General features: G+C 43.0%; 1 protein-coding gene across 2 annotated transcripts; it reads right to left on the reverse strand.

Moving 5' to 3' along the window:
* Positions 1–4,538: 4,538 nt before the first annotated feature.
* On the reverse strand, positions 4,539–26,764 carry RAB41 (RAB41, member RAS oncogene family). Of its 2 annotated transcripts, none has more exons than XM_072125831.1 (8): positions 26,581–26,764; positions 16,101–16,159; positions 15,649–15,702; positions 14,438–14,546; positions 11,311–11,422; positions 9,911–10,004; positions 8,226–8,292; positions 4,539–6,073 (listed from the first exon to the last, which is right to left on the reverse strand). In XM_072125831.1, exons 1-8 carry the CDS (start codon positions 26,654–26,656, stop codon positions 6,009–6,011), a joined length of 636 nt encoding a protein of 211 aa, XP_071981932.1. In that variant the 5' UTR covers positions 26,657–26,764; the 3' UTR covers positions 4,539–6,008. The 2 variants fall into 2 exon arrangements, with proteins under 2 accessions (XP_071981932.1, XP_071981933.1); XM_072125832.1 differs by having other exon boundaries at positions 14,438–14,543; positions 26,581–26,763.
* Positions 26,765–27,034: the final 270 nt, after the last annotated feature.

Genomic DNA, 27,034 nt, shown 5'->3' on the forward strand with positions numbered 1-27,034 from the left:
GGGAGCTTCCGGCCGGCCGGAAGCTCCCTGTGCGCACTGTTAGTGAAGCTGGCGCACGGAGAAGACGGGCCGCGGCGCGGGACATCGGCAGCACCGGAGGAGGTAAGTACATGTTTATTATGTTTAAATAGCCCTCCCCAGCCCGGCCATAAAAAAAAAAATTAAACCCGGATAACCCCTTTAAAAAATAAAGATTTGTATAGCCTATTCCCAACGTGCGTTGTTATAGAACGGTGCGGCGGGTAGTGACTTGCCAACACGGTTCAGACACAGTGATCGGGGCAAGATGGCGGCTGTTCCTGACGGCCATCCATCCTGCCCCATGGAACAGAAGGGTTACGTCCCACCCACATGATCGCTGCTATTGGCTCATCAATTCAGACCAGCCAATAGCAGCGAATTTACTTATGACGTCAGTAATACCGATCACCATGTCTGTAGACACGGTGATCGGGGCAGGGTGGCGGCTGTTCCTGACAGCCACCAATTGTGCTTTGCGGTCCAGAGGGGTTTTGTTTCCCCCCTCTGTCCATGTTTGCCGCTATTGGCTGGTTGATTTGGTCCAGCCAAAAGCAGCAATATTCGTCACAATGGGCATCGCTAGGGTGAATAAGAGCAACACTTGGCGATAATTTCCCTACGAAAAAACGAAGATTTGGTACAAAAGCGCTGGCCGTACACATTGTAGAGATGATGCTGTACAACTCTTACCAGCTGTTCCAATGTGCAGGTCCTGCCTTATCATTTCTCCGTTTTCAAGAGGAAGATATTAGGAAACTAATATTGGGACAAGAAGGACGGGGCCCCAGTACCTCTGGTTTAGATGTTCCTGTGTTTTGCCAGGACAGAATTTTCCCGGTGAATTCTGCTGCTTGTAAAGGTAGGACTCAATAAAGATTCTGTTCCAAAAGAGGAGTTAGGATGGACACTATATACTACTAAGAGACCTGCGACAACTCCAGAGTGACAAAAGTTTAGATGGTCCCTTGGTATCATCTACCTCCTTATACGCAACACATTCACAATTCACGCCCAACCTGTTGTGAATTCATTTTCGGTAAAATTAATAATTGTAACAACTGTTAGGTCCCATTGCTCCCTATACCCCTCCATTATTTCATAAGGGGCACCACATAACGGGCACTGAACTCTCCAGAAATAATTGCAATTTCCATCTTGGACTGCATTGCACATCATATTTGGAAACCCCCATATGTTCAAAATGCTCATTTCACCACGTGTATTACCCTACACCACATATTACACCTTGCTAAATTCCCCAAGGGGTGTACATTCAACAATTAGGGTCACTTTTTGGGTTTTCCTCTGTTTTGGTACCACTACGGCTCTCCAAATGTATCCTGACACATGTGAAGGATTTCTGTCAAATTTGGCCTCTAAAAGACAAACATCCCTCTTTTCCTCTACTGTGCGCCCATAAAGCATTTTATATGCACATGTGGGGTACTTCTACACTCGGGAGAAATAGTTTTACACCTTTTTTGGGGTTATTTAATATATTATCCCTTGTGGCTTACAAAAATTAGGGGTAAAGTGACATTTATAGGAAAATTTTCACCTTTTTAATGTTTAGGGCCTAATTGGATCATTTACCTGTACGGGCAAATACATATATAACACATTGCAAAATTCTCTAAGGGGTGTACATTCAAAAATTAGGGACACTTTTTCGGATTCTTATCCGTTTTATACCACTAGGGTTCTCCAAATGCATGTCAAACATTTGTCAAATTTGGCTTCTAAAAGGCAAACATCCCCCTTTCCTTTTACTGTGCGCCCATACGACATTTTATATACACATGTGGGGTACTTCTACACTCGAGAGAAATAGGTTTACACATTTTGGGGGGTTATTATATTTTTTTATCCCTTGTGGCTTACAAAAATTAGGGGTAAAATGACCTTTATAGGAAAATTTTTACCTTTTTCCTATTTAAGTCCTAATGAAATTAAACACCTTTACGGACAAATACACATATTACCCCTTGCTAAATTCTCTAAGGGGTGTGCTTTCCAAAATGGTGATACTTGTTTGGGTTCTCCTCTGTCTTGGTACCACTACAGCTCTCTAAATGCATCCTGACACATGTAAAGGATGTATGTCAAATTTGGCTTCTAAAAGGCCAACGCCCCTCTTTCCCTTCTGAGCTTCACTGCGTACCCATACAACATTTTATTTGCATGTGTGGGGCAATTTTATACTCGGGAGAAATGCTAGTACACATTTTTGGGGGTTGTTTCATCTTTAATGCCTTATGGGATACAAAAATTAGCCGTAAAAGTGACTTTTTTGGGAAAATGTTCATCTTTTTCCTTTTAGGGACCTAATTGAAACAAACACCTGTAGGGGAAAATACACATATTACACCTTGCTAAATTCTCCAAAGGGTGCACTTTCCAAAATGGTGACACTTGTTGGGGTTCCCCTCTGTTTTGGTACCACTAGGGCTTTCCAAATGCCTCCTGACACATGTAAAGGATGATTGTCAAATCTGGCTTCTAAAAGGCCAAAGCCCCACTTTCCCTTCTGAGCCCTACTGTGCACCCATACAACACTTTATATGCAAAAGTGGTGCAGTTCTGTGATTAGGAGAAATAGTTTTACACATTTATGGGGGTTGTTTCATCTTTTATCCCTTGTGGCTTACAAAAATTTGGGGTAAAAGTGACTTTTTTGAGAAAATTTTCACCTTTTTTCCCTTTTGGGGCCTAATTGAATCAAACATCTGTTGGGGGAAATACACAAATTACACCTTGCTAAACTCTCCAAGGGGTGTACTTTCCAAAATGGTGTCTCATGTTGGGGCTTTCCTCTGTTTTGGTACCATTATGGCTCTCCAAATGCATCCTGTCACATGAAAACTTTTTCAGCCATATTTGCCCTCCAAAAACGAAACAACGCTCTTTCCATTCCAAGTGCCCCCCTGTGCCCGTACAGCAGGGTACAGTGACAAAATGGGTATTGGCATGCTCAGGAGGAATTGCCCTAAACATTGTAAAATGCATTTTCCTTTTTAACCCATTGTGAAGGTGCAAATTTTAGTGTTCAATGAATCTATAGTAAGATAAAATTACATTTCTGTAATTTCACTTTCATTTATCTTTCACCCTCATGAAACGCTCATAGGGTTAACAAAATTCCCAAAGGTTGTTTTGAATATTTTGAGGGGTGTAGTTTCTAAAATGGTGTCATTTGTGGGGGTTTCTTGTCATGTGGGCCTTATAAAGTCACTTCTAACTAAATTGACCCTCCAAAAGTAGGTTTTGATGATTTTCGTGAAAATCTGAAAAATTGCACCTAAAGTTATAAGCCTCCTAACATCCTAAAAAAAGGAAAAGATTTTTGAAAAATGATGCCAAGTTAAAGCAGACATATGGAAAATGTTAGTTATCAAGTTATTTTAGTGATATGACCAACTTTCCAAAAAGTAGAAAATTTTGAATTTGGAAAACATTGTTTTTTTCAAAATTTTTGCCAAATTTCCATTTATTTCATTAATAAATACTAAACATATTGATTAAATTTCTCAACCAACATGAAGTACAATGTGTCACGAAAAAACAATCTCAAAATCAACTGGATATGTTAAAGTGTTCCAAAGTTATAACCACTTAAATAGACACATGTCAGATTTTAAAAAATGGGCCGTGTCAGGAAGGTGAAAAGTGGCTTCAGCGTTAAGGGGTTAAATAGTCCATTCATCTTTTAACTCGTACAGAGAATAAGAGGATCAGACCACGATTATATACAAATTACTAGATTTTTTGTAGTACTTTTGAAGTACTTTTTAGAAGAATTAGGCCCCACTTACACCTACATTTTGGCTATTATGCTCTCCTAAAAAGGAAAGAACCAAAAAAAGAGCCAAGGTGAATGGAATGTTAGCCATACGTTAATAGTAATAATGGGAATTAAATGTGGGTTGCTGGGCCACTTTTGACTGTTCTTAAACTGAACCTGTCACCAGGGACCTCATTTTCACTCAAGACAGGTTGCAGAAGCCCATTGCAAATACAGGAACACAAAGGTGGGGGCTGAGAGCTGAGCAGTCAGGTCATTTATTGTTTTTTTTTTTTTAAATGCATCCAAACCAAAGCCCAACCCCTAGGGCTAAACAGATGATTCTTACACGTAGCAAGGTTAAGTTATAACACACAATTATATTGTAATGCAAATGCTTAGAGAAAACAAAGGCAGATTTGCAATCCAGCTGTAATGGGCTTCTGCAGCCTGTCTCTAGTAAAAATGAAGTTCCCTTTAATAACCATATGTGTACTGGAACCTGCCAACCGCAGTTGTGAAACTTAGCCCAACTCCCCAGAGGCTGCTCACTACAATCGTACTGGGCCACCAAGGCAAGTCATATATAGCACAGTATAACAGTATGCTGTAAAGCTCACCTATTACTATAATAATTTAGTCTACACCCGAGTTTCATTCTTTTAACTTCTCAAGTAGATATTTAAAATTGTGAACCCTGTGTGTTTTCTTTACTGAACAAAACACAATAAAAGCGGAAGTTTAATAGGTGTAGATTTTATTCAGTGACACAGCTGTGTTCATATAGTAGTACTCAGTAATAGTCACACCTACTTGTATTACAGCTATGGAGAAGTAATATGGGGCAGATACGCAATAGAAGACATCCAAAGAGTATTCAAGTGGAGAGAACGTTTTCACTATATAATTTATCCATTATCTGTTTTTTTATTTTATTTTTTTAAGCTTTTATTCTTTTTGTACAATCCAGATATTTGCAATAACAATACAACTGACAGATCGAAGGCTCTAACCCAGAGTGCTGGGGAATACCTGTACACAAAAGAAAAAGAACGTCAAGGTGACCCGGCCAGGATGCAGCATAGGCAACGCACAGGAGGCGAGAAACATATAGAGAGGAGCCTTGGGTGGAAAGTATCAGAAGGTCATGGAAGATACGTGGGGGATCTGGCACAACATTCGATATGTGTAAAAAAACGTGCATAAGAACTAATATAAGAAAAAAATGTATAATGTCCCTTCTGCTGCTAGTATTTTAATAATTCTGCAGTCCATAAGCTGCCAGCTTACAAAGTTGCTCACCTTTACAGATTTTGCCAATGATGTCTGTCTCCTCATTCAAAACAGGTGCATCCTCAGCTTAGCTTAGGGTTCACATTTGTGAGAAATTCAGAGAGCCATCAGATAAATGAACGGCCAGCCTTAGCTGCTACTTGCAGATTACAACTATTTTACTGAACTACTGAAGAAGGAACCTCAGTCATGATTAAGGCAAAAAGTTTCAGAGCTACACATTTATCTAGGTCTTAAAGGATCACATGCCTCATCGCAGGAATATCTGTTAAGCCTAATAATGGCTCTAACGTGTAGTGTGTAAAAAGGTAAAAGATAATGACAAACCAGTTAAAAGTGCAAACATACATTAAGAAGAAGAAACCACCATCAACTGTAACCATATAAAAAGCATATAAAAAATATAATGTGAGGTGTGCTGAGAACTGTAAGAAAAAGCAAAAATAAAACACTGACTGCGTAGGCCATTGGTGTATGGTTAGCCCCCCTTTTCTCTTAAAGCATCCCCAGTTTTCAGTACTGAGCATTAAGTTAAATATGTGCACCCAGCTTCCCATCTGCATCCTGGTCCACTCAGCGCAACAAACAAGAACATGTCAGCACAAAGTTCCATTTAAGTTTATCACATTGATAGAGTTAAGTGGGCACCAACTGGGCACCCAAAGTGCGAGAAATAAAAACTATACATAAAATTCTCATTCTCCAATCTTACACGACACCATGCAGTTTGAGTGAGATGAGGCGGGCTGTGGCTTTTCCCCCCGGGTACCCCAACACCCCTCTTTAAAGATGATGAAACACACACTGCATCCACACACTGGGAATCTAAGAGATAAATAGACGCTTTGCTTTCTCTTTTAATGCATTTAGACAGCAGCGGACTCTCTGGTGCAGACTGTGACATCTTAAGGTGTTAGCAGGAACAGCCGCTCTCAGTCACCGGCTGCTCAGGAGGCTTCTCCAATTTGATGTCAATCACTGCGGGATACAAGTTAAGGAGTGATCAATGGTAACCAAATCTGCCATAAAGAACAGGCAATAGATAGTGTGTATATAAATCATAATAAAAGCCCATTAAGGGGAGCAATTTGCCGTTTTAGACAAGCCAGTATCTTCAATGTCAGGCTTTAAATGCTATATATTCATTATTCTTTTAAATTGGCTTGTTTTGTGAGACAGGTTGTATTATTTGTCACTATGAGCACAACACAGACAGCCACTCAATTACATGTTCCTTCCACTGGCAGGACCACTGATCTGTAATAATGGCACAAACTATGGTCAGGTTTGGCATAGCGTGAGCCTGACCCATCTCTGCCATTGTCCCAGTCTGATGTAACTGTATGTGTTTGTGCGGACTGGTGCTGAACCAATTAAAGGGGTTATGCCACGAAACAATTGACTGCAAAAAGCTGTCAAAGAGGTTAAAATATTTCAAAAATCTATTTGTAATGGTTACCTGGAATTAAAGATACCTTTCTATTTGTTATTATGATGCTTGTTCAGCCTCTATTCTGCTCCACACAGAAGCAGATGTGGGAGGGGCCTAGCCAGGCACATGCACAGCACTGACAGAGGCAACTCACTGGCCTCACCTCAGTGCTACAGAGTGCTCAGCCTTCAGAGTCTCCTTCCACCTGCTGTGCTCAAATAGTCCCTGCATTTACTGATCCAACAGAAGTCCAATAGAAATGTGTCACACGCCCCATGTGAAAAGTGCACCAAAAAAAGTTGGTGCAGTCTGTCAAAGCAGTGCAGGGGGCACCAGATTCATGAAGAACGTGCACCAGAAATCCTGAATCTGGCGCCCCCTGCACACTACACAGGACACTGCACATAGTACACATGTACTATGTATTCTCACAGCATCATGGTCGGTCAGGCTGACATGCATGGATGCATAGATAAATAAGTGACAGCTTCTCACATGTTACTGATCTTTAGCTACTTCCCTGCTAGTCAGGGACAGGGGCCCCTTTGCAGGACAGCAGGGTAGCATGGAGGGACAGTGAATGGAGGAGAGTACAGGAGGAGGACTGCAGGGTAACATGGAGGGACAGTGAATGGTGGAGAGTACAGGAGGAGGACTGCATCAGGAGAGGTCAGATCTCAGCCTGTTACTTGTGTTATCTCTGCAGCCTCCTGTGTGACCTGACTAATGGTGGAGGGAGGAGAGGGCTGCTATATTGCTATGATCCATGTTAGGGGAGGACTCCTCTGGGCAGCTGGAAGCAACTGTGGAGCAGTGGAAATCACCTCATTCACTGGTGTAGACGGCTGAGCTCTCTGCCTCCTGTCTCACTTCCTATTGGCTGCAGTGTGTCAGGTGATCTCTCAGTGTGGAGAGGAGCTGTGAGCCCGTGGAGTGAAGGAATGTTTGTGCGCAGACTCGGCCAGATCAGCTGTAGCTCAGGACGGGACACAGCTACCACTAGAGGGCGGCAGCAACCAGGACAAAAGGAGTTATCTCAGTAAGCCTGCATATTTTGTAATAAGTGTAAATGGTGAAAGTACTTGTCACAATGCATTGGACCCAATTACAGCCATTTGCTATGGTGACACAACCCCTTTAAAAAGGTCACTTTTGAAAGCATGTTGGCTGCAGCAAGTGGGAAGGTGTGGGGCAGGCACTCTCTGTACCGGCTCTTTTCTGGCATAAAAGCCCTGATAAATGTCCCCCCATAATTGTGGCGCATGCCCAGAGCACATTCGGAACCAGCTGCTATACACCCTGGTCACATGTCAGGAACCTAGTATACATTCCGCATGAGGAAGACTTCCTAAGCAGAAGGGTTGCCCTTATGTTGCCATAATCACAAAAGTCACAGCAGAAGGGGAGGTGTGGAGGCAGGTAGATGTTTAGTGTTTAGTTCCCCATCTAAATAAGAAATGGATGCATTAGGATACATACTGGACCTGGGTTACTATAATATTCTTTACTCATTACCTTTATGCATTGCAAATACAACAAAAGATAAAATCAGTAAAAAGAACATTTATCTCTGACACCTGCCCAACATAAAAAGATGATGAACTTCTATATGTTATTGGCACCCCCAGCAGTGAGGTCACTACCAAAATAAGGAATTTGTAATAAGGTATTCTAACAGCTGCATGTTACAAAGGATACTGTCCTCTTTACTCTTCTCTGGTGTGCTGTCCATGCCAGGTAAAGCCGCAGCTACACGACGAAAGAGCTGAAAGCAAAAAGAGATGTCAAGTTTTCAATAAACCTTTAATAACAGGGTTGCACTTGCAATTGTTAGCTGATGTCTACAACTTTTTTTTTTATTTCAGAAAGACTTTCACACTGTGATGGTGGATCACTTTAAAAAGTTCAAAATGACCCATGTCAATATCTCAGTAGATGGAAAAAGAAGGTTTACAAATATTCAATTTGAATAGAAATTTAGATTAATAAAACTACCTTAAAACTAAAAAGGCAGCTGTCCATATTTTCTACTGTATGATTATATAACTAGGCAGTGTGGGATTTATGGCCACAGTGAGGGAAAGTGCATCAATAATGCAAACTCAAACAAAACAAGAAATGTCAAACTGGCACTGCCGTCACTGGAGAGGAAAAAGCAGACTTTTACTTCTGGAGTACCACAAGTGCCAGAAAACGATTAGCTCAGTCAAACGGTGGTGTAAACAAGACAGGGAGGTCATGTATATAAATCTCTTCAGAAGAAAAAGAAAACTTGTGCACTCACCACAAACTGTGAATATCTTTATATTCAAGCCATACAGGGAGCAAAATTATGCCAGACACCAGTGAACAACGGACCATTTTGTCCTGCCTGCGCTTCTTCGGGAACAGCATTTCACAACCAACCCGCCTCTATCAGTCCTGGTGTACACAATTTCGGTTACCCCAGGATCCGACCGTTAACCTTCTGACTTTAAGGTCAGGCAGGACAGATTCTTTTCATGGATAGATTTTCTTGTCTCACACTCCATTCTCACTGCATCACCCCACCCCCCAAATAACACACACTGATCTTTAATGAAGATACATTTTTTATGCAAGTAAAGATCTGTAGAAAACCTTTATGAGTAGCTTTAAAGGGAGTCTCCCAGCAGTTTTGAACACAAAGCTGCAGACAGACATCGTTGGCTATCAGCTCTGGAAATCTGTGCAACTATACATTTCTGTATGCCGTTAGTAGTATTGGGACTGGGAAAATAATGGTTTTATATTCCAGGGTTGTAGCTGTACTTTGAGAACTCTGGTGCACAAGATCACTGAACTCAGCAAGCCCCTTGCTTCTGCCATGATTCACTGCTATAAAAAATATCTATTTGAAAACTTCATTCAAACAGCACATTCACACACGTATGGGGGACGTATACATGTCCCTCATACGAGGCATTGGTCCCCTGGCGCTGTACGGTGCAGCACTTGCGCAGCACTGTACTGTTCCGTAGCTGGGAGAAAGATAGGACATGTTATATGGTGCCACGGCCATATATCGCTATAGAGAGGGGCGAGGGTGAGCGCCGCTCACCCCCTCCTCTCCCCGGCGCCAACATGTGCCCGCCATGCTACGGCAGGCACACATCTGTGTAAATGTAGCCTTTTTCATGGGGAGAAGGGCTGTGTTCTTACATAGCAGCCATCAGTGTGCTTCAAGTGCGGTTACCCAACACCAAGGGGTTGAAGACTCCTTTTATTTGCAAATCTAGTTGTATGGGTTGTTTAAATCTTTACAGAGATCTCCAACCAGTACTAAATGTACCATAAATAGGGAAACTGTGGCCATTGGCTAGAGCTTGAGAATACAATGCTTTATTTATTGATGAGGAGTTTACCTGCTTCACATTATAGCCCGTCTTGGCACTAGTTTCAATGAACATGACGCTGAGCTCCTTGGCTCTCTGTTCACCCTCCTCAGTAGTGATTTGTCTGTGTGTGGAAACAACATATAGTAAGAGAAATTAAGAAAGTCTCCAATGACCCTACACAAAGCTAAAAAAAGACATCTATAGCGTTTCTAAGAATATAGGAGATTTCAGAATCCCTGGCTGGTCAGAAGAATATATTATAAGCTTGTACTAGTTGTCTGCCAGACTGTAGCACTGCCATTCTCTCATCCATTACTCCTGCTGACAATGTAATATAATGGCGGAGGGAAGAGAGAACAACAGTGCCCATAGAGAGGAACGCTGCTCATAGCCTCCAGCAGCAAAACACGTACCTTTGTGCCAAAACATCCTGCTTCAATATACAAGACATTCAGTCCCCGACATGCCTCTCGCCCTCTGAACAGTAACCTGTCTACAGCAATGGAACAAAACCAGATGAACGGAAATAAAAATCAGAGCAAATCAAATATAAAGTATGGAGAAATTATAAAAAAATAATAAGAATACAAACTTAGAAAGTGAGCAATGGAAAATGAAAAAAGATGCACAAAATAAACAGAATTCAAGAAAATGTGAGGTAAAAAAAAAAGAAAGTACTGTACCTACTTCTATAAAGTTAGTTTTTTTTTTTTTTAACTATAAATTGGGAGTACATGTGAATCCATAGCACTTGTACCCCGGCTGTGGTAACCTTCTTATATTAGTTATCCATGGCCTGCTCGCTCCCAAAATCAACTTTTATAATTATGCTGTGGGGCTACCCTTACCTCTCTGATCTGGCTTTACATGGTGTTACACTGTATCACTTGTAAAGCCAGATCACAGAGAGACTGAGGTAGTCCCTCAGCCTCCTTAGTATCATTTTAAAAGTTGATTTTAGAAGAAAGAAGGCCATAGATAACAAATATAAGATGATTACAACAGTCACAGTGCCTGGATCTCTGATTAAGTGTATCCACATTATCACGCTTGATTTTGATGGTAGATTTCCTTTAAGGGGGCTGCAGATGTGAAACGGCCACCTCAGCACCTTTAACAATGAAGGGAGAAGAGAGATGCAGACACAACCCCTGCGAAGTGTATCTTAGGTAGATGGGAGTTTGGAAGATATTAATTAAACCCATTCATTTCAATAATGTGCTTCATATGCTAATTTGTCTGAACATTGTAATGAACTTTTAAATCTAAAAATAATCCCTATGTAACGGCTTGAAGAATAATTGGCATAAAAGCAAGAAGGTAGAAACCATTAAAAAGAGCATTGAAAGCGGCAATCCTACAAATCTGAATGAGATAAAACAATAATTTACACTCCCTCTATGGCTGGGCAGGCGCAGGGTTGTTACCTCTTATCTGCCAGATCCGTTTTATTCCCCACAAGCATAATTATAACATCACTTCCTCTTTCTGTTCGTACATCATCTATCCACTTGGATGTCTGCTGAAAGGAGTTCAGATCTAAAACACAAAAAACACTTTCATAGTCTTTTTTCATCATCCACAGATTGGACAAATACAGAACACTGGGATATTTACTGCAGTAAGCAATTACATACATACAGCAGATCTGCTGAATTGATTTTTCTTCTACTGCTTTATGTAAACTTGCAGGAAAATTGTGAACAAGTGTTTCCGAATTATCCAACATTTATAGAGAAGTGACTCACGTGATCCTATATAACACTATACCACAATAGGTGTAAGGTTGGGGGTTCACACTTGGTCTCCCCCTCTATCATATGCATCACAAGGATTCCGGAAATATATACTTGCAATGGAAAGCAACAACTTCAGCAGATTTTCTGCTGTCAATGTTCCAAGAGTCTCCATAGCTGGAAAATGACATCACTTAGGAAACACCCAAGGTGGATGCGGATGGATGCTACGTAGTGGCATCAGTCTCCCATAGGCTGGTATGGCCTCCACTGAGCTAAAACACTTTAATACAGGCGGTGTGTCATTTTCATTCTGTTAAAGAGCACAAAAGGGCTCTGGGGGGACTTGACAGAGCCCCTCCAAGCTCTGGCTTCACAGGCTGTTATACTGTCTCCCCACCCACTGCCTGTTGCAAATTTCCAATTAAAAAAAAAACACGTTCAGCAATTTGAAGGATGGAATAAATACTGTGGGGGAGATTTATTATGCTGAATGCGACATAATTCTGTAGTTAAAAAAAAAAAACATGAAATACTTAATGATATATAATAAGGATTTTACAGTTTGTTATGCACTTTTCTCACTTGTTTGAAAAAAAAGGCATGGTCTGACAGTAAAATTCCATGTGTGCATTAAACTAGACCACACAGGCTCTTTAACACAGTTTTTTTCACTGTTGCAATCATATTGAGCAATTTTTTTTCCTCTTCAGCGAATTTTCACTGATGCCTTATTGCACCAATCTTTTCATAGGCTTTTACACATTTCAGTTTTTTTCCTCTCAAGTCGTCAGTGCACAAAATAGCACATGCTCAAAAATATATCTGGTCAGTGGAAAAAGATGGGGAAAAAAGTGAAGTGTGAAAATGCACATTGCAAGGAATGTTTCAGCAGGTGATCAGTGAAAAATTACTGAAGCACAGATGTGAAAAAAACATAACAAACAACACTACTCCAGATTTTTTTTTTTACTTCTCTTTTGACACAGATTATCCATTAGGAAAATCTGTCACCTGCTAGATTAAAATGCCCTCTATTCCAGGTGTATGCTGCTTTGAATATTGTGGAGGGTCAATCACAATCTGCACCAGAAAGCCCACCAGCAGAGTTTAATCAGGCATTTGAAAAATCCAATTTTACTGACCAGACCATGTGTTTTAGGACTTTGCTGTCCTCTCAAACTTCCCTAAAAATGTATTGCATAACTGTGAAAATGTTCTTAACCCCTTCCCGACGCGCGCCGGGTCCCGGTGCATGGAGAGGGCTCGCAGGCCGAGCCCTCTCCATAGCCGGTAAGTCTTTGCTGCATATTGCAGCAAATGCTTACCGGTAACACCCGCGATCGGTGCTAGCACCGATCGCGGGTGCTTTCACCGCAATCGCCGCTGGCAATGCTGCCGGAGGCTTCAAAAAGATGGCGCCACATGGGCGCCGCCATCTTGGCGCGGATCTTCGCTCCCCGATGACGTCACGGGGAGCGGTGATCCGTTGCCATGACAGCATCGGGCCTCACGAAGGCCCGAAGCTGTCTCGTTTTAACCCATTCATTACAATGTGCTATCAGCACATTGTAATGAATGAGGAGTAAAATCCCCATGTACTGCCATATTGCAGTATGGCAGTATATGGTAGGATCGATCAGACAACCCAGGGTTAAAGTACCCTAGGGAGTCTGAAAAATAGTTAAAGTAAAAGTAAAAAAAATTATATTAAAAAAAAAAATTATATTAAAAAAACCTAAAAATTCAAATCACCCCCCTTTCCCTGGAACTGACATAAATATAAATAAACAGTAAAAATCATAAACACATTAGGTATCGCCGCGTCCGAAAATGTCCGATCTATCAAAATATAATAACGGTTTTTCACTGCGTTTAACCCCGTAACGGAAAATAGCGTCCAAAGTCAAAAATGACATTTTTTTGCCATTTTGGAAAATATAAAAAAATTAATAAAAAGTGATCAAAAGGTAGCACAGTCCTAACAATGATAGCAATGAAAACGCCATCAAAAGTGAAAAAACTAAAAAAAGGCCAAGTCGTTAAGGGGTTAAAGTACAAACTGTAAAGTATAAAAACTTTTGCCTTACTCTGCACTAAGGCCGCGGTCACACGTACCGCTAGGCGTCCGTGCATAACGCAACGCTAGTGCACAGGGTGCAGTCCTCGGCCCGAACACACATGCGTTTTTCAGAGAAATGCATGCGGTTGGCTTTCCCTGGAAACGCATGTGCGATCGGGCCGAGGACCGCCCCCTGTGAGCTAGCGGCGCGTTATGAACGGACACCTAGCGGTCCGTGTGACCACGGCCTAAGCAAAAATAAGCAATTCTCTAATTTACTGTAATTAGCTATCTGCAGCTGTTTAGCACCTAGTAGAGGTGTAACCCCACCCCCCAGGCTAATCTCCATTTGCCATGGGAAACTGTATAGTACAGCTAGAGACGACAGGAGGCTTGTTGAGAGGGGCTGTAGGGCCTGTAGTGATGTCACAAGCACATGACTCTTCACATGCTTCAGATTGACCAATTACAAAAACATGCTTCTTGTTTCCGTGGGGTGAGCTGATGTCACAACCAGGAAGTGTCCACCCACATCAGGAAGAGCTGACTCTAATATAGCAGATATATCTCAGGCTAGAAAGAAGCCAGCAGCATGATACAGGTATCATTAGAATTGTCATCAAAGTCTCTCTCCAGCAGCGCTAACACTTTTTTTTGTTAGTAACTTTACTGCAACGCTTTAAAGAAAAAAATAAATAAAAAGGGAAAAGGGAAAAACAAGTATTTACTTTTTTTAATTTAACTAGTGCAACTTACTTGTAATATCATACACAACCACAGCAATTGTAGAGTCGCGAATATAGCTAGGGATCAAACTACGGAAACGTTCCTGTCCGGCGGTGTCCCAGAGCTGCAGCCGCACCTGCTGGTACCAGGTAGGGGGAGAAACAGAAGAGACAAATATTGTAAGGAGGGAACATTAATGGACAGTAGAACATTAACATAAAGGAAGTGCAGCGATGTACTAGTCTGGATGGGCTTCAATCCACGTTAAGGAAACAAGCCATAATCTTTAGAGAACCACAAAATGTGACAAGACCTCGGTAGACTATTGACCCCAGCACGGTATCACTTCCAAAGGGTAGACCCCAGATCTAGGTGAAATAAAAGTCTGTGAGAATGTGTATCGCACCTCACCCCTTTATTTGTAATATACATTGTCATGTGACATTTCGGTTTTTAGGCATTTGAGTAAAATCTCAGATCATGGTCTTACTGTAAAGTTCTCTGAACAGACAATGACTTGTAAGGTAGCTATCCATAGGTGGCACTAGAGAGCCAGTATTCTTCCTTCTGGATTCCTCATATATATCCTGTTTCCCCAGGACGCTTAACTCTGCATAATATATATAGCTTTCCAGTCCAATAGGGCAGTGATGGCGAACCTTTTGGGGACTGAGTGCCGAAACTACAAGCACATATTTTTCACAAAGTGCCAAATGCCAATTTAAAGTAATCACAGGTTTCAAATGTACTGGCGTTCTGAGAACACCAATCCAGTAGAAAGAAGATGAAATTCAGATTATTATTGTAGTTTCCCTCTAAGGTCCCTTAACAGGATCAATCGCAGCTCCAGAGAAAGGTCTACAATGATAATACAGCTCTGTCAGCACCTCCCTGCTCCTCCTGCACTTCTAGTCACTTTAAAATAGCACTGAACGTGGCATGTACTGGGGTGCCTGTAACTGCAGGAAAAGATATTGAGTCCTAAATGGTGACCCGGGTGATGGCCTGGGTGCCATAGGTTCGCCACCACTGCAATAGAGGAACAGTACCCACTAGATACGTTCTTACATGCTGGTATATGTGAATGAAGCGGTCTTATTACCTGGATCAGCCATTATTCACTCTTGGGCTCTAACACTTCTGTAATATATGTAGCTCTGAACGTTGTATTACGACTATTAGATGTATTACTAACAGAAGGAACCACATAGAAAACATACAGAAAGGAATTCATCTCTCACCGTGCGGTCTTCTAGGTACATAGTCTTGGAGAGAAAGTCAATGCCAATAGTAGCCTGTAAAAAAAAAGACCAACACACTTAAAGCACAATCCAATAAGGCAATAACATTTTACATACTGTGGTTTTTTCTAGTCGTTTATTGTCCTGCATATGCAAATATAATAATAGGCAAGAAGAAAACAAGAGAATCCTACATGATACAAAAATGAATTGGCTAACAATGCAGCCATAATGACCACGTTTGTCCACATGTAGCGGAGCCTGTAGCTGGCAGAGGCGATAACACACTGAATGGGTGATTATGGGCAGACAACACAGACCTGACAGGTGATTAGAGGACTTCACAGGAGCCCTCTGCTTTACTTAATCCTTGAGCTTCTCTAATCTCGACATAATAAAGGAGTATTACCTTTACATCTTGTCCATCACAGATCAGGACCCCTAACACTCACCTGGTACGTATTGTCAAAGCTGTCGTACATGAAGCGAGTGATGAGTGACGTCTTCCCGACTGCAGGAAATAATGGAAAGTATATGAGTTGGGAAACTGCACAGAAAGTATTTTGTTCCAGCAAACTGTACATGTGACTGGTGTGCAACAGCCCTAACATGCGTCAGATAGATGTCTGATTTACACTACTCCCCAGCTACACCTGTCTGCTGTAATATCCAACCAGAAGCCTACTCCTACTCAGCAGTGCAGAGGGGCTTCAGTAAAGAGATCTCCCACAGGAGTGCACTAAGGGCATCTGCAATATTCTAATAAAACCTTTTCACAGGCCTCATTGTTGGCAGACTACCTTGAAGTTAACTTGATTGAACTTTGGTCCTAATAAGAGGACTGGGGGATAATAAGCTGAGCAGTGAGCCCCCGCCGATCACAAGAACAAGACCCCCTAACTAAGGGAGGTTTCATTCTCATTGATGAGTGGAGTGTCAGGACCAGCATATGTCCAGAGGCTCCATTCAATATCATGGGAGTGATGAGAGAAAATTGCTCTAGTACCTCCAGTACTCCCATTCACTGCCTAATTCCACTGAGCAATTTCCAGCCCTCCTAATCTATTGAATGGAGCAGCAGGATGAGCTTATAGGACCATTCTCACGATTGCTGCAGGTCCCAGTGGTTGGACCTTCACCTATTAGCTTGTTAACCTTATATTTTTCAGTTTTATTTGAAGAAATGGATGTACTGTCCATTTTTACCTTATTTGTATACATACATACATACATACACGGTATATATATTTGTAAACACACACACACACATTGGACACGTGACATAGTATCCTCTACACATTAATCTAATCACACAAATGTCAATGAGCTTTGAAGAATCCTCACCTCAAACACCCCCTGACCTTCCCATCCCACTGCTAAAGACAAAACAATAATCGGCTTACTGAAAATCTCCGGATTTGACAACACAAGTGACATTTTTACTAAACAGCTTTGGAGAGCTACAGATTGTCGAAATAACGTCCCTATAAACACTGCCATCCCAAGATTTATAGCCACTGCAACAGCATTTTATACCAAATATATACATTCCCATCTGTAAGGCTCAGAGCACACCAGCATTTAGCCTTCATGTACTTCCACAAAAAAAAGAAAAAAAAAAAAACACAAAAAACGCAAACACAAGTAGAAAGTGTCCATTACAATTTCCCTGACTTCAATGTATATTGCAGCAGTTTTACTGGTTGAAATAAGTGATGCTAATAGCTAACGGTCCCCTTCTGTTGCATCTAAAGCAACCAGGGACATCATAGATCCAGTGACTACGACTGTGGTAATCTCCTTATATATCCATGTTATCCATGGCCACCTAACTTCTAAAATCAACTTCTAATGATCCTGATAGGCTTCTGGGGGCATTACCAGAGCCCCTCTGTGCTGTAGCTTAAAGTGTAACTGTCATTTCAAAAAACTTTTGATATGTTGTAGGGCAGGTAATTTTAAGCACTTTTGCAATTGGATTAGTTAACCGAATCTTGCGCCTTCCTCTGAATGCTCAGATAGCTGTTACTATGGACATTCCGTCTTCATGAAGAAGACTACAGGCAGGAGACAGGGTGTGTTTCGGTTTTGGGATGTTAAAGGAAACCTACCACTTGAAGTTGTAGATGTAAGAAGGAAATACCGAGCACCAGCTCAGGGTGAGCTGGTGCCGGAGCTTATTTTTGTTAGTGTTTTAAACCGCTGTATCGTGGTTTAGAACACTTTTTAAACTTTATGGCGGAAGCTGCTTCAGCGCACGGAGGTACGCGCTCGGCGGCTCTCCTTCACTTCCTATGTAGCCGCCGAAGCAGCTTCGCCCATAAAGTTTAAAAAGTGTTTTAAACCGCGATACAGCGTTTTAAAACACTAACAAAAATAAGCTCCGGCACCAGCTCACCCTGAGCTGGTGCCCGGTATTTCCTTCTTACACCTGCCACTTCAAGTTGTAGGTTTCCTTTAACATTTTATTATGCTATATAACCAAAATAGACTTTGTTGCGGGGGAGGGGAGGGATTTCCAAACCCATCTGCACCTGAATTGTAGGAGAGGAACGGCTTCAATACTGCCAACATTTTGAATGAGTAGATATGACTGAATAGATGTCATGAGCCTTTTTAACGCCTTTTTAGAACTTCTATTTTTGAGCTTTTTTTTTTTTCATTTCTGCCATCTAAATGCCATTACACTTTTACCTTTTAATGCAAGAGCTATAGGAGGGCTTGTTATACCAAATCTGTATCATTTCTGTAAAGGTTTACCACCTTTGGAGACAAAAAAAGTCTGTTTCGCATATAGCGAATGGAGCTTGCTAAGGAGTCTTGATTTTACCATCTGAGGTTTTTATCGACACAAGTGGGAATAAGCAATTTTTTGGGTTAGTTCTTTTCCTTCCAAAGTTTTCACTTTTTTCTGTCTATATATGTATAGGGACTCTTGTTATTTGCACAAGGAGTTGTATTTTTCAAGTGTACCATTTTAGGTTTAATAAAATAACATTTTTCTATGTTACTTTAAAAAGGTCAAAAATGTGTGCACAAATACTGCACATTCTCTACATTATTTCATTTGGGGGAATACATATTATACAATGTCTACATATGACTAGAACGGTTTCAACCTTTTAAATGCAGTGCAGGTGAAACAAAAAAAATGACTGCGTTCACACGTGGCATTTACATTGTGTGCATTTAAAATACAATAAAACATTTGCCCAATAACAATGCTGTTAACATTTGTGTTCACAAAACACGACCGTCAATGCAATGTAAACACTCCATGTGAACAGAGTCTGAGCTTCAGCCTGAGAACATTGTCAGTAATACAGATTTGAACCCAAGTTCTTCTGTAGAGCAAAGATGAGAAATCTGCAGAATATCAGCCACACGTGAACATACATGGGAACAGATAAAGACCTTTGCCTTGTGTGATAACCTTTCTAAAAAATAAGTCATCAATATTAGATTAGGGATTATCTGTGTGTGACCTCCACAGTTGTTGACCTAATATTTAGAAAGTGGAAATTTTTATCTTCCATGTGCCAGGATTTTTCCATTTACTTGAATAGCTGCCATATACACTGCTCAAAAAACTAAAGGGTACACTTAAAAAAACACATCCAGGATCTGAATAAACAAAATATTCTCATTGAATACTTTGTTCTGTACAGAGCTGAATGTGCGGACAACAAAATCACAAAAAAAGCAATGGAAATCAAATTTACTTACCAATGGAGGCCTAATTTTGAGTCACACACAAAATGAAAGTGGAAAAACACACTACAGGCTGTTCCAACCTTGATGTAATGTCCGTAAAAACAAGACAAAATAAAGGCTGAGTATTGTGTGTGGCCTCCACGTGCCTGTATGACCTCCTACAATGCCTCGGCATGCTCCTGATGAGGTTGCGGATGGTCTCCTGAGAGATCTCCTCCTGGACCTGGACTAAAGCATTTGCCAACTCCTGGACAGTCTGTGGTGCCACGTGATGTGGATGAAGAGAGACATAATGTTCCATCGGATTCAGTCTAAGGAACGAGCTGCCAGTCCACAGCTTCAATGCCTTCATCTTACAGGAACTGCAGCCACATGAGGTCTAGCATTGTCCTGCAGGAACGCAGGGCCAACCATATGGTCTCACAAGGGTCTGAATCTCTTCTCAGTACTTAATGGCAGTCAAGGTACCTCTGTCACGCTTATGGAGGGCTGTGTGGCCCTCTAAATAAATGCAACTCCACACCATTAGTGACCACTGCCAAACCGGTCATGCTGAAGGATGTTGCAGCCAGCAGACAGCTCGACATGGCATCTCCAGACTGTCACATGTGCTCAATGTGAACCTGCTTTCATCTGTGAAGAGCAAGGACGCCAGTGGCGAATGTGCCAATCCTGGTGTTCTCTGGCGTCCTCATGGAGTCGGTTTCTAACCTCTTGTGCAGACACATGCACATTTGTGGCTGCTGGAGGTCATTTTGCAGGGCTCTGACTGTGCTCCTCCTGTTCCTCCTTGCACAAAGGTGGAGGTTGCGGTCCTGCTGCTGGGTTGTTGCCCTTCTATGGCCCCATTCCACGCCTCCTGGTGTACTGGCCTGTCTCTTGGTAGGGCCTCCAGCCTCTGGACACTACGCTGACGACACAGCAAACCTGGTGGCCACAGCTCGCATTGATGTGCCATCCTGGATGAGCTGCACTTCCTGAGTGTGGATTGCCAGGACATTGCAGGGTGGTCATACAGGCACATGGAGGCCACACACAATACTGGGCCTCATTTTGTGTGTTTTTTTTTTGGTTTTTTTTTTTTACAGACGTTACATAAAAGCTGGATCAACCTGTAGAGTGTTTTTCTATTTTGTGAGCAACTGCTAATGAAAGCCTCCAGTCAGCATATTTCATTCATTCAGATCCAGGATGTGTTATTTGAGTGTTCCCTTTATTTTTTGCAGCCTAAACTACATTTACCCACTAGAGGGGAGCGGGGAGAAAACACTTGGCTGGCTGTAGCTAAGGAAAAGGCACCTGTGGTGATAAGCCGAATGCCCCAACAGTTTAGGGGCAAATTCAGATGACCCTGGTTCACATTTGAATCATGGTCCATGCAGTCTCCTTTTTCACAGAAGACAGTGCAGAGGACATATAGTCCTGTCCTCTGCATTAATAGCAACTACCATTGATGTTGCCATCCACTGATCTCCCCAAAATTATCAAAGTGAACAGGTAACAATCAGATGGATTTGCCATTTCTGGGGCCCAAATCAAAGTCTCCCCTTATTCTGCTGCCAATGGCAGAGCGGGGTGTCTGACATAGCCTTAAACTGTTGTGATGTCCTGGAGGATAGTTTAAATGGGATGGCGACTTTACTTCAGCTTTTCTGTAATGTGTGGTGCGCAGGAAATGAGGTCATTTACAAATATACATCTATGAAAGTTTCTGCACATCTTTCTAGAAATGTAAAGTAAAGCCCCTGGTTGAGACATGTCCTTTACCTCATCAGATGACATTCCTCTCCACAAAATGGCCACAGCTGGACCTTATGATAGTATTCATCAATACAGTAATGTCCTGGAAGGTAGAGATCACATGACCACCCATAGCTGCTGATGAGGTAAGAGACATTTCTTAACCACAGGGCTTCACTTTACTCATCAACAAAGTAGTACAGAACCTATAATGGATGTATTTGAATAAAATACCTTATATTCTGCCCCCACAGGTTACCAAAGGTAAAGTGGCCAACCCCCTTTTAAAGGAAACCTACCACTTGAAGTGGCAGGTTTCAGAAGAAAACACCGAGCACCAGCTTAGGCTGAGCTGGTGCCGGAGCTTATTTTTGTTAGTGTTTTAAACCGCGGTATCGCAGTTTAAAACACTTTTTAAACTTTATAGCCGGTGCAGGCAGGTACGCGCTCGGCGCTTACCATGCGCGCGGCTCTCATTCACTTCCTATGTAGCCGCGCGCACGGTAAGCGCCGAGCGCGTATCTCCCTGCGCCGGCTATACAGTTTAAAAAGTGTTTTAAACCGCGATACCGCGGTTTAAAACACTAACAAAAATAAGCTCCGGCACCAGCTCACCCTGAGCTGGTGCCCGGTATTTCCATCAGAAACCTGCCACTACAAGTAGTAGGTTTCCTTTAAGGGTGCAGTACAATTTTCTCATTTTTTTATTACTTTATTTCTAAAGCCATAACTTCTTGATGTTTCTGCTTACAGACCTGTATGAGGAATTGTTTTTAGCTAATCAAATTTTTTCTATCTAGTGTCGCCATTTGGGAACCTGGGAAAAAAACAAACCAAAACAAACAAAATATTGAACACCATTTTCCTACAGCCCATTATTTTAGGGTTTTCAATATGACATCTTTGGGTCAAAATTTTATATTGCTTTGCTATATTTAAATGTACAAGTGCAGACAGCTACCCTGTGCAGATAGGGCTCAGCCCGTGAGACTTCGCTATACAGGTCTAAAGGGGTTGGACACTTTCAGTAAATAATAAATATTTGTGTAATGAAAAGTTCCAAAATACCAATATAATTTCTGTATCAATTCCTCACGGTTTTCTAGATCTCTGCTTGCTTTGCTCCTTTAGAAAGCTTCTCTATTTACTTCCTATGAATATAATCTGTCCATGTGATGGACAGGCAGGTGCACGAGCTGTCATGCTACAGGGAGCTTCTATGTACACATCCATGGATAGAAATCAGTCCATGGTCTTGTGATGGACAAGCAGGCGTTGCAGCCGTTAGTATCACAGAGCAATTAGAGCCGTGTGATAATAATGGCTTGTGCGCCTTCGTGTCCATCACATGACTATCCCCTGGATGTAAACATAGAAGCTTTTTACAGAATGACAGCAAGCAGAGATTTGGAAATCCATGAGGAAATGATACAGAAAGTATGATAGAAAAGTGTATAACTTTTACTTACACAAAGCAATTATTTGCTGGAAGTGGACAAACCCTCTAAGGAGAATTTATCAATTTAACAACCAGGCATTTGTAGACCTCCAAATTGAGAATCTGGAAAAGAAATATGCAAAGCCATGATGTGAGATAACAGCCAATCCAGGATAACCATAAGGAACAGTCCTTGCAGAATAAATATAGTGGTTAAGCTTTTATCTCACATGTCACGCTTGATGTAAATGGAGCTTCCTTACAGGGAGGCAAAGTTTTCCTTATCCCACCCTGGAAACCATCTTTGTTGAAGGTATATTTAAGGAATTCTGCCATCAAAACCAAGCATATATAAAGAAGGAACACTGATAGATCCAGAAACTGTGACAGTGGTAATATTCTTTCATTTCTTATCCATGGCCTCCATTCTAAAATTAACTTAAAAAATTATGCTAATGAGTCTGAGGACTCTGATAGGAGTTTCCCGAGCCCCTCAGTGATGCAGTGTAACAGGCTGTTACAATGAGCAGACCATATCTCACCCTACCTCTGCTCCTACCGCTTGTATAACCTAGCAGTGGCAGGAAGTGCAGAGGGAGGGGAGGCTCATTGTAACAGCAAGTTCAAGGATATCACTGAGGGGCTCTGGAAACATCCCCCAGAGCATAATTTTGAAAGCTGATTTTAGAAGGACGGAGGCCATGGATAACAAATAAGAAGATTACCACAGTCATAGTGTCTGCATCTATGACTAAATGCACCTGATTTATCATGATGAATTTTGAGGACAGATTTTCTTTAACATAGTACATTTGTGTCTGGGTCAAGGATGGCGTTGTGGTGTTTACTCACCCATTCAATAAGAAAAAATAAAAATAAAATACTCACCCCCGCTCCTCTTCATGTTGACCTGTGATGTCCTCCACTTGTCTCAAAATTCAGCAACAGGAAGGTATCAATTAAATAGGTTTAGGATCCTAAACCCTAACAGTATAAAGGCATGCTGACAGTGTAGCGGCAGCTTCCCTTTAAGACAGAAACTTCTCTATAGTTCTTGTTCTCAGCTTTTTGTGACCCACCGATCCTATAAAAGTCAAAACGAAGGGCATATAGCAGAGGACACATCTTCACTCCCTGGGCAGACTGGCGGAAGTATCTCTGCTCCCCGGACATGTGTAGTAGCAGCTCCATCATGGATCATGCGGGCATACCGCCGTGTGCTGGAGACGAGGAGAAGGTGACCCCTCCTCCGTCCATAGAGGCCATGTGAATGAACACTAAGTATCTCTGCTCCCCGGACATGTGTAGTGGCAGCTCCATCATGGATCACACAACCCTCACACTAAGTATCTCTGCTCCCCGGACATGTGTAGTGGCAGCTCCATCATGGATCACAGGACCCTCACACTAAGTATCTCTGCTCCCCGGACATGTGTAGTGGCAGCTCCATCATGGATCACACGGCCCTCACACTAAGTATTACTGCTCCCCAGACATGTGTAGTGGCAGGTCCATCATGGATCACACGGCCCTCACACTAAGTATTACTGCTCTCCAGACATGTGTAGTGGCAGCTCCATCATGGATCACAAGGCCCTCACACTAAGTATCTCTGCTCCCCAGACATGTGTAGTGGCAGGTCCATCATGGATCACACAACCCTCACACTAAGTATCTCTGCTCCCTGGACATGTGTAGTGGCAGCTCCATCATGGATCACACAACCCTCACACTAAGTATTACTGCTCCCCAGACATGTGTAGTGGCAGGTCCATCATGGATCACACAACCCTCACACTAAGTATCTCTGCTCCCCGGACATGTGTAGTGGCAGCTCCATCATGGATCACACAACCCTCACACTAAGTATCTCTGCTTCCCGGACATGTGTAGTGGCAGGTCCATCATGGATCACACGACCCTCACACTAAGTATTACTGCTCCCCGGACATGTGTAGTGGCAGGTCCATCATGGATCACACAACCCTCACACTAAGTATTACTGCTCCCCAGACATGTGTAGTGGCAGCTCCATCATGGATCACACGGCCCTCACACTAAGTATCTCTGCTTCCCGGACATGTGTAGTGGCAGCTCCATCATGGATCACAAGGCCCTCACACTAAGTATCTCTGCTCCCCAGACATGTGTAGTGGCAGCTCCATCATGGATCACACAACCCTCACACTAAGTATTACTGCTCCCCAGACATGTGTAGTGGCAGGTCCATCATAGATCACACAACCCTCACACTAAGTATTACTGCTCCCCAGACATGTGTAGTGGCAGCTCCATCATGGATCACACAACCCTCACACTAAGTATCTCTGCTTCCCGGACATGTGTAGTGGCAGCTCCATCATGGATCACAAGGCCCTCACACTAAGTATCTCTGCTCCCCAGACATGTGTAGTGGTAGCTCCATCAGGGATCACACAACCCTCAGGGCGCGTTCACACGTTCCGCTAGCGCCGGGTTCATAACGTGACGCTAGCGCACAGGGGGCGGAGTTTGCGAAACGCATGCGAACGGGTTATTAATCGCATGCGTTTCCCGGGAAACGCATATGCGATCGGCCCGAGCCCCGTCCACTGTGCGCTAGCGTCGCGTTATGAACGCGACGATAGTGGAACGTGTGAACGCGCCCTCACACTAAGTATCTCTGCTCCCCAGACATGTGTAGTGGCAGCTCCATCATGGATCACACAACCCTCACACTAAGTATCTCTGCTTCCCGGACATGTGTAGTGGCAGGTCCATCATGGATCACACGACCCTCACACTAAGTATTACTGCTCCCCGGATATGTGAAGTGGCAGGTCCATCATGGATCACACAAACCTCACACTAAGTATCTCTGCTCCCCAGACATGTGTAGTGGCAGCTCCATCATGGATCACACAACCCTCACACTAAGTATTACTGCTCCCCGGACATGTGTAGTGGCAGCTCCATCATGGATCACACAACCCTCACACTAAGTATCTCTGCTTCCCGGACATGTGTAGTGGCAGCTCCATCATGGATCACACAACCCTCACACTAAGTATTACTGCTCCCCGGACATGTGTAGTGGCAGCTCCATCATGGATCACACAACCCTCACACTAAGTATCTCTGCTTCCCGGACATGTGTAGTGGCAGCTCCATCATGGATCACACGACCCTCACACTAAGTATTACTGCTCCCCGGACATGTGTAGTGGCAGGTCCATCATGGATCACACAAACCTCACACTAAGTATCTCTGCTCCCCAGACATGTGTAGTGGCAGCTCCATCATGGATCACACAACCCTCACACTAATTATCTCTGTTCCCCGGACATGTGTAGTGGCAGGACCATCATGGATCACACTAGGCCAGTGATGGCAAACCTTCTAGGGACCGAGTGCCCAAACTACAACCAAGACTCGCTAATTTATCACAAAGTGCCAACACAGAAATTTAATTTGTGATTTATACTCCCTTCTCTGTCACAGTTTTCATTGATACCAGCACCTGAGGACACCAATAAAGCAGAAAATAGTCCCAGGTACAGCTGTCACTTTAAAATAGTTCTGCGCACAGCAAGTCCTGGGCTGTCTGGGACTGCAGGAAGATACCTGGAGTCATCTCTGGTGATGGCTTGAGTGCCCACAGAAAGGGCTCTGAGTGCCACCTCTGGCACCAGTGCCATAGGTTAGCCATCACTGCACTAAGCCATAGATATGGGGCTCGGTGTCTGCCATACTTGCTACTAGATGACACAGTACAGGTTACTGATAATGGGCCCCTTATTGGACCCTTCTCTGGCTCTGATATGTGACATGAGTGACATCCTCCGGTGACATAATGATGGCGGATGGGAGAACAGATGCCATACCCATTGTATAGTGTGCAGCCAGGTATCACTAATGCTCAGAACACTATGGAGGAGCAGCTCTGGGGGAAATATATACACCTCCTGACGTCACCAGTGGCGGTGATATGACCCTGTATCCACGGCCCGCAGGCCTCCTCCTCAGCACCACTCCCGTTATGTGCAGCCGCCGCACTCACCGCTCTGCTCCCCCAGGAAGACCAGCTTGAATTTTCTCAGGGGGTTACCGAACTCTCCGCCGCCGGTCGAGGTCATGATGATGAAGGCGCCGAATCACCGACCTGGAGCAGAACCGACCAGAACCGACGAGCGAGCACGCACACGAGGCCGAGCGCGTCCTCTTCGCGTGAGCGTGCATGGGAGGGGTCACGCGCGCTCCCGCCGAGCCTGGAAGCGCCGCCATGTTAGTATACCCAGAGGGATGCGCTGGGAGGGTGGTTTGAAAGCAACGTCATGCGCCCACCTCCCCAAAAAAAAATAAAAAACCAGGACACAATAATACTGTAGGGCTGTATGGCTATGAGATAAGACAATGGCATCCCTCTGCAGCAGGGGATGAGGTGCAGCTCTGGAGCATCAAGATGGTCTCCTAGGCACTATGAGTATGTGATCACTAGCCATGGCCAGCCATTG

Source organism: Engystomops pustulosus, chromosome 9 (genome assembly GCF_040894005.1).
Source record: "Engystomops pustulosus chromosome 9, aEngPut4.maternal, whole genome shotgun sequence".
Classification (NCBI taxonomy): domain Eukaryota; kingdom Metazoa; phylum Chordata; class Amphibia; order Anura; family Leptodactylidae; genus Engystomops; species Engystomops pustulosus.

Coding starts and splice junctions, on each gene's coding strand:
- RAB41 (XM_072125831.1), bottom strand. CDS start 26,656: ATGACCTCGACCGGCGGCGGAGAGTTCGGTAACCCCCTGAGAAAATTC. Junction 16,160..26,580: donor CTTCCTGGGGGAGCAGAGCG/GTGAGTGCGGCG, acceptor TATTTCCTGCAG/TCGGGAAGACGTCACTCATC. Junction 8,293..9,910: donor CGGGCTATAATGTGAAGCAG/GTAAACTCCTCA, acceptor TTTTGCTTTCAG/CTCTTTCGTCGTGTAGCTGC.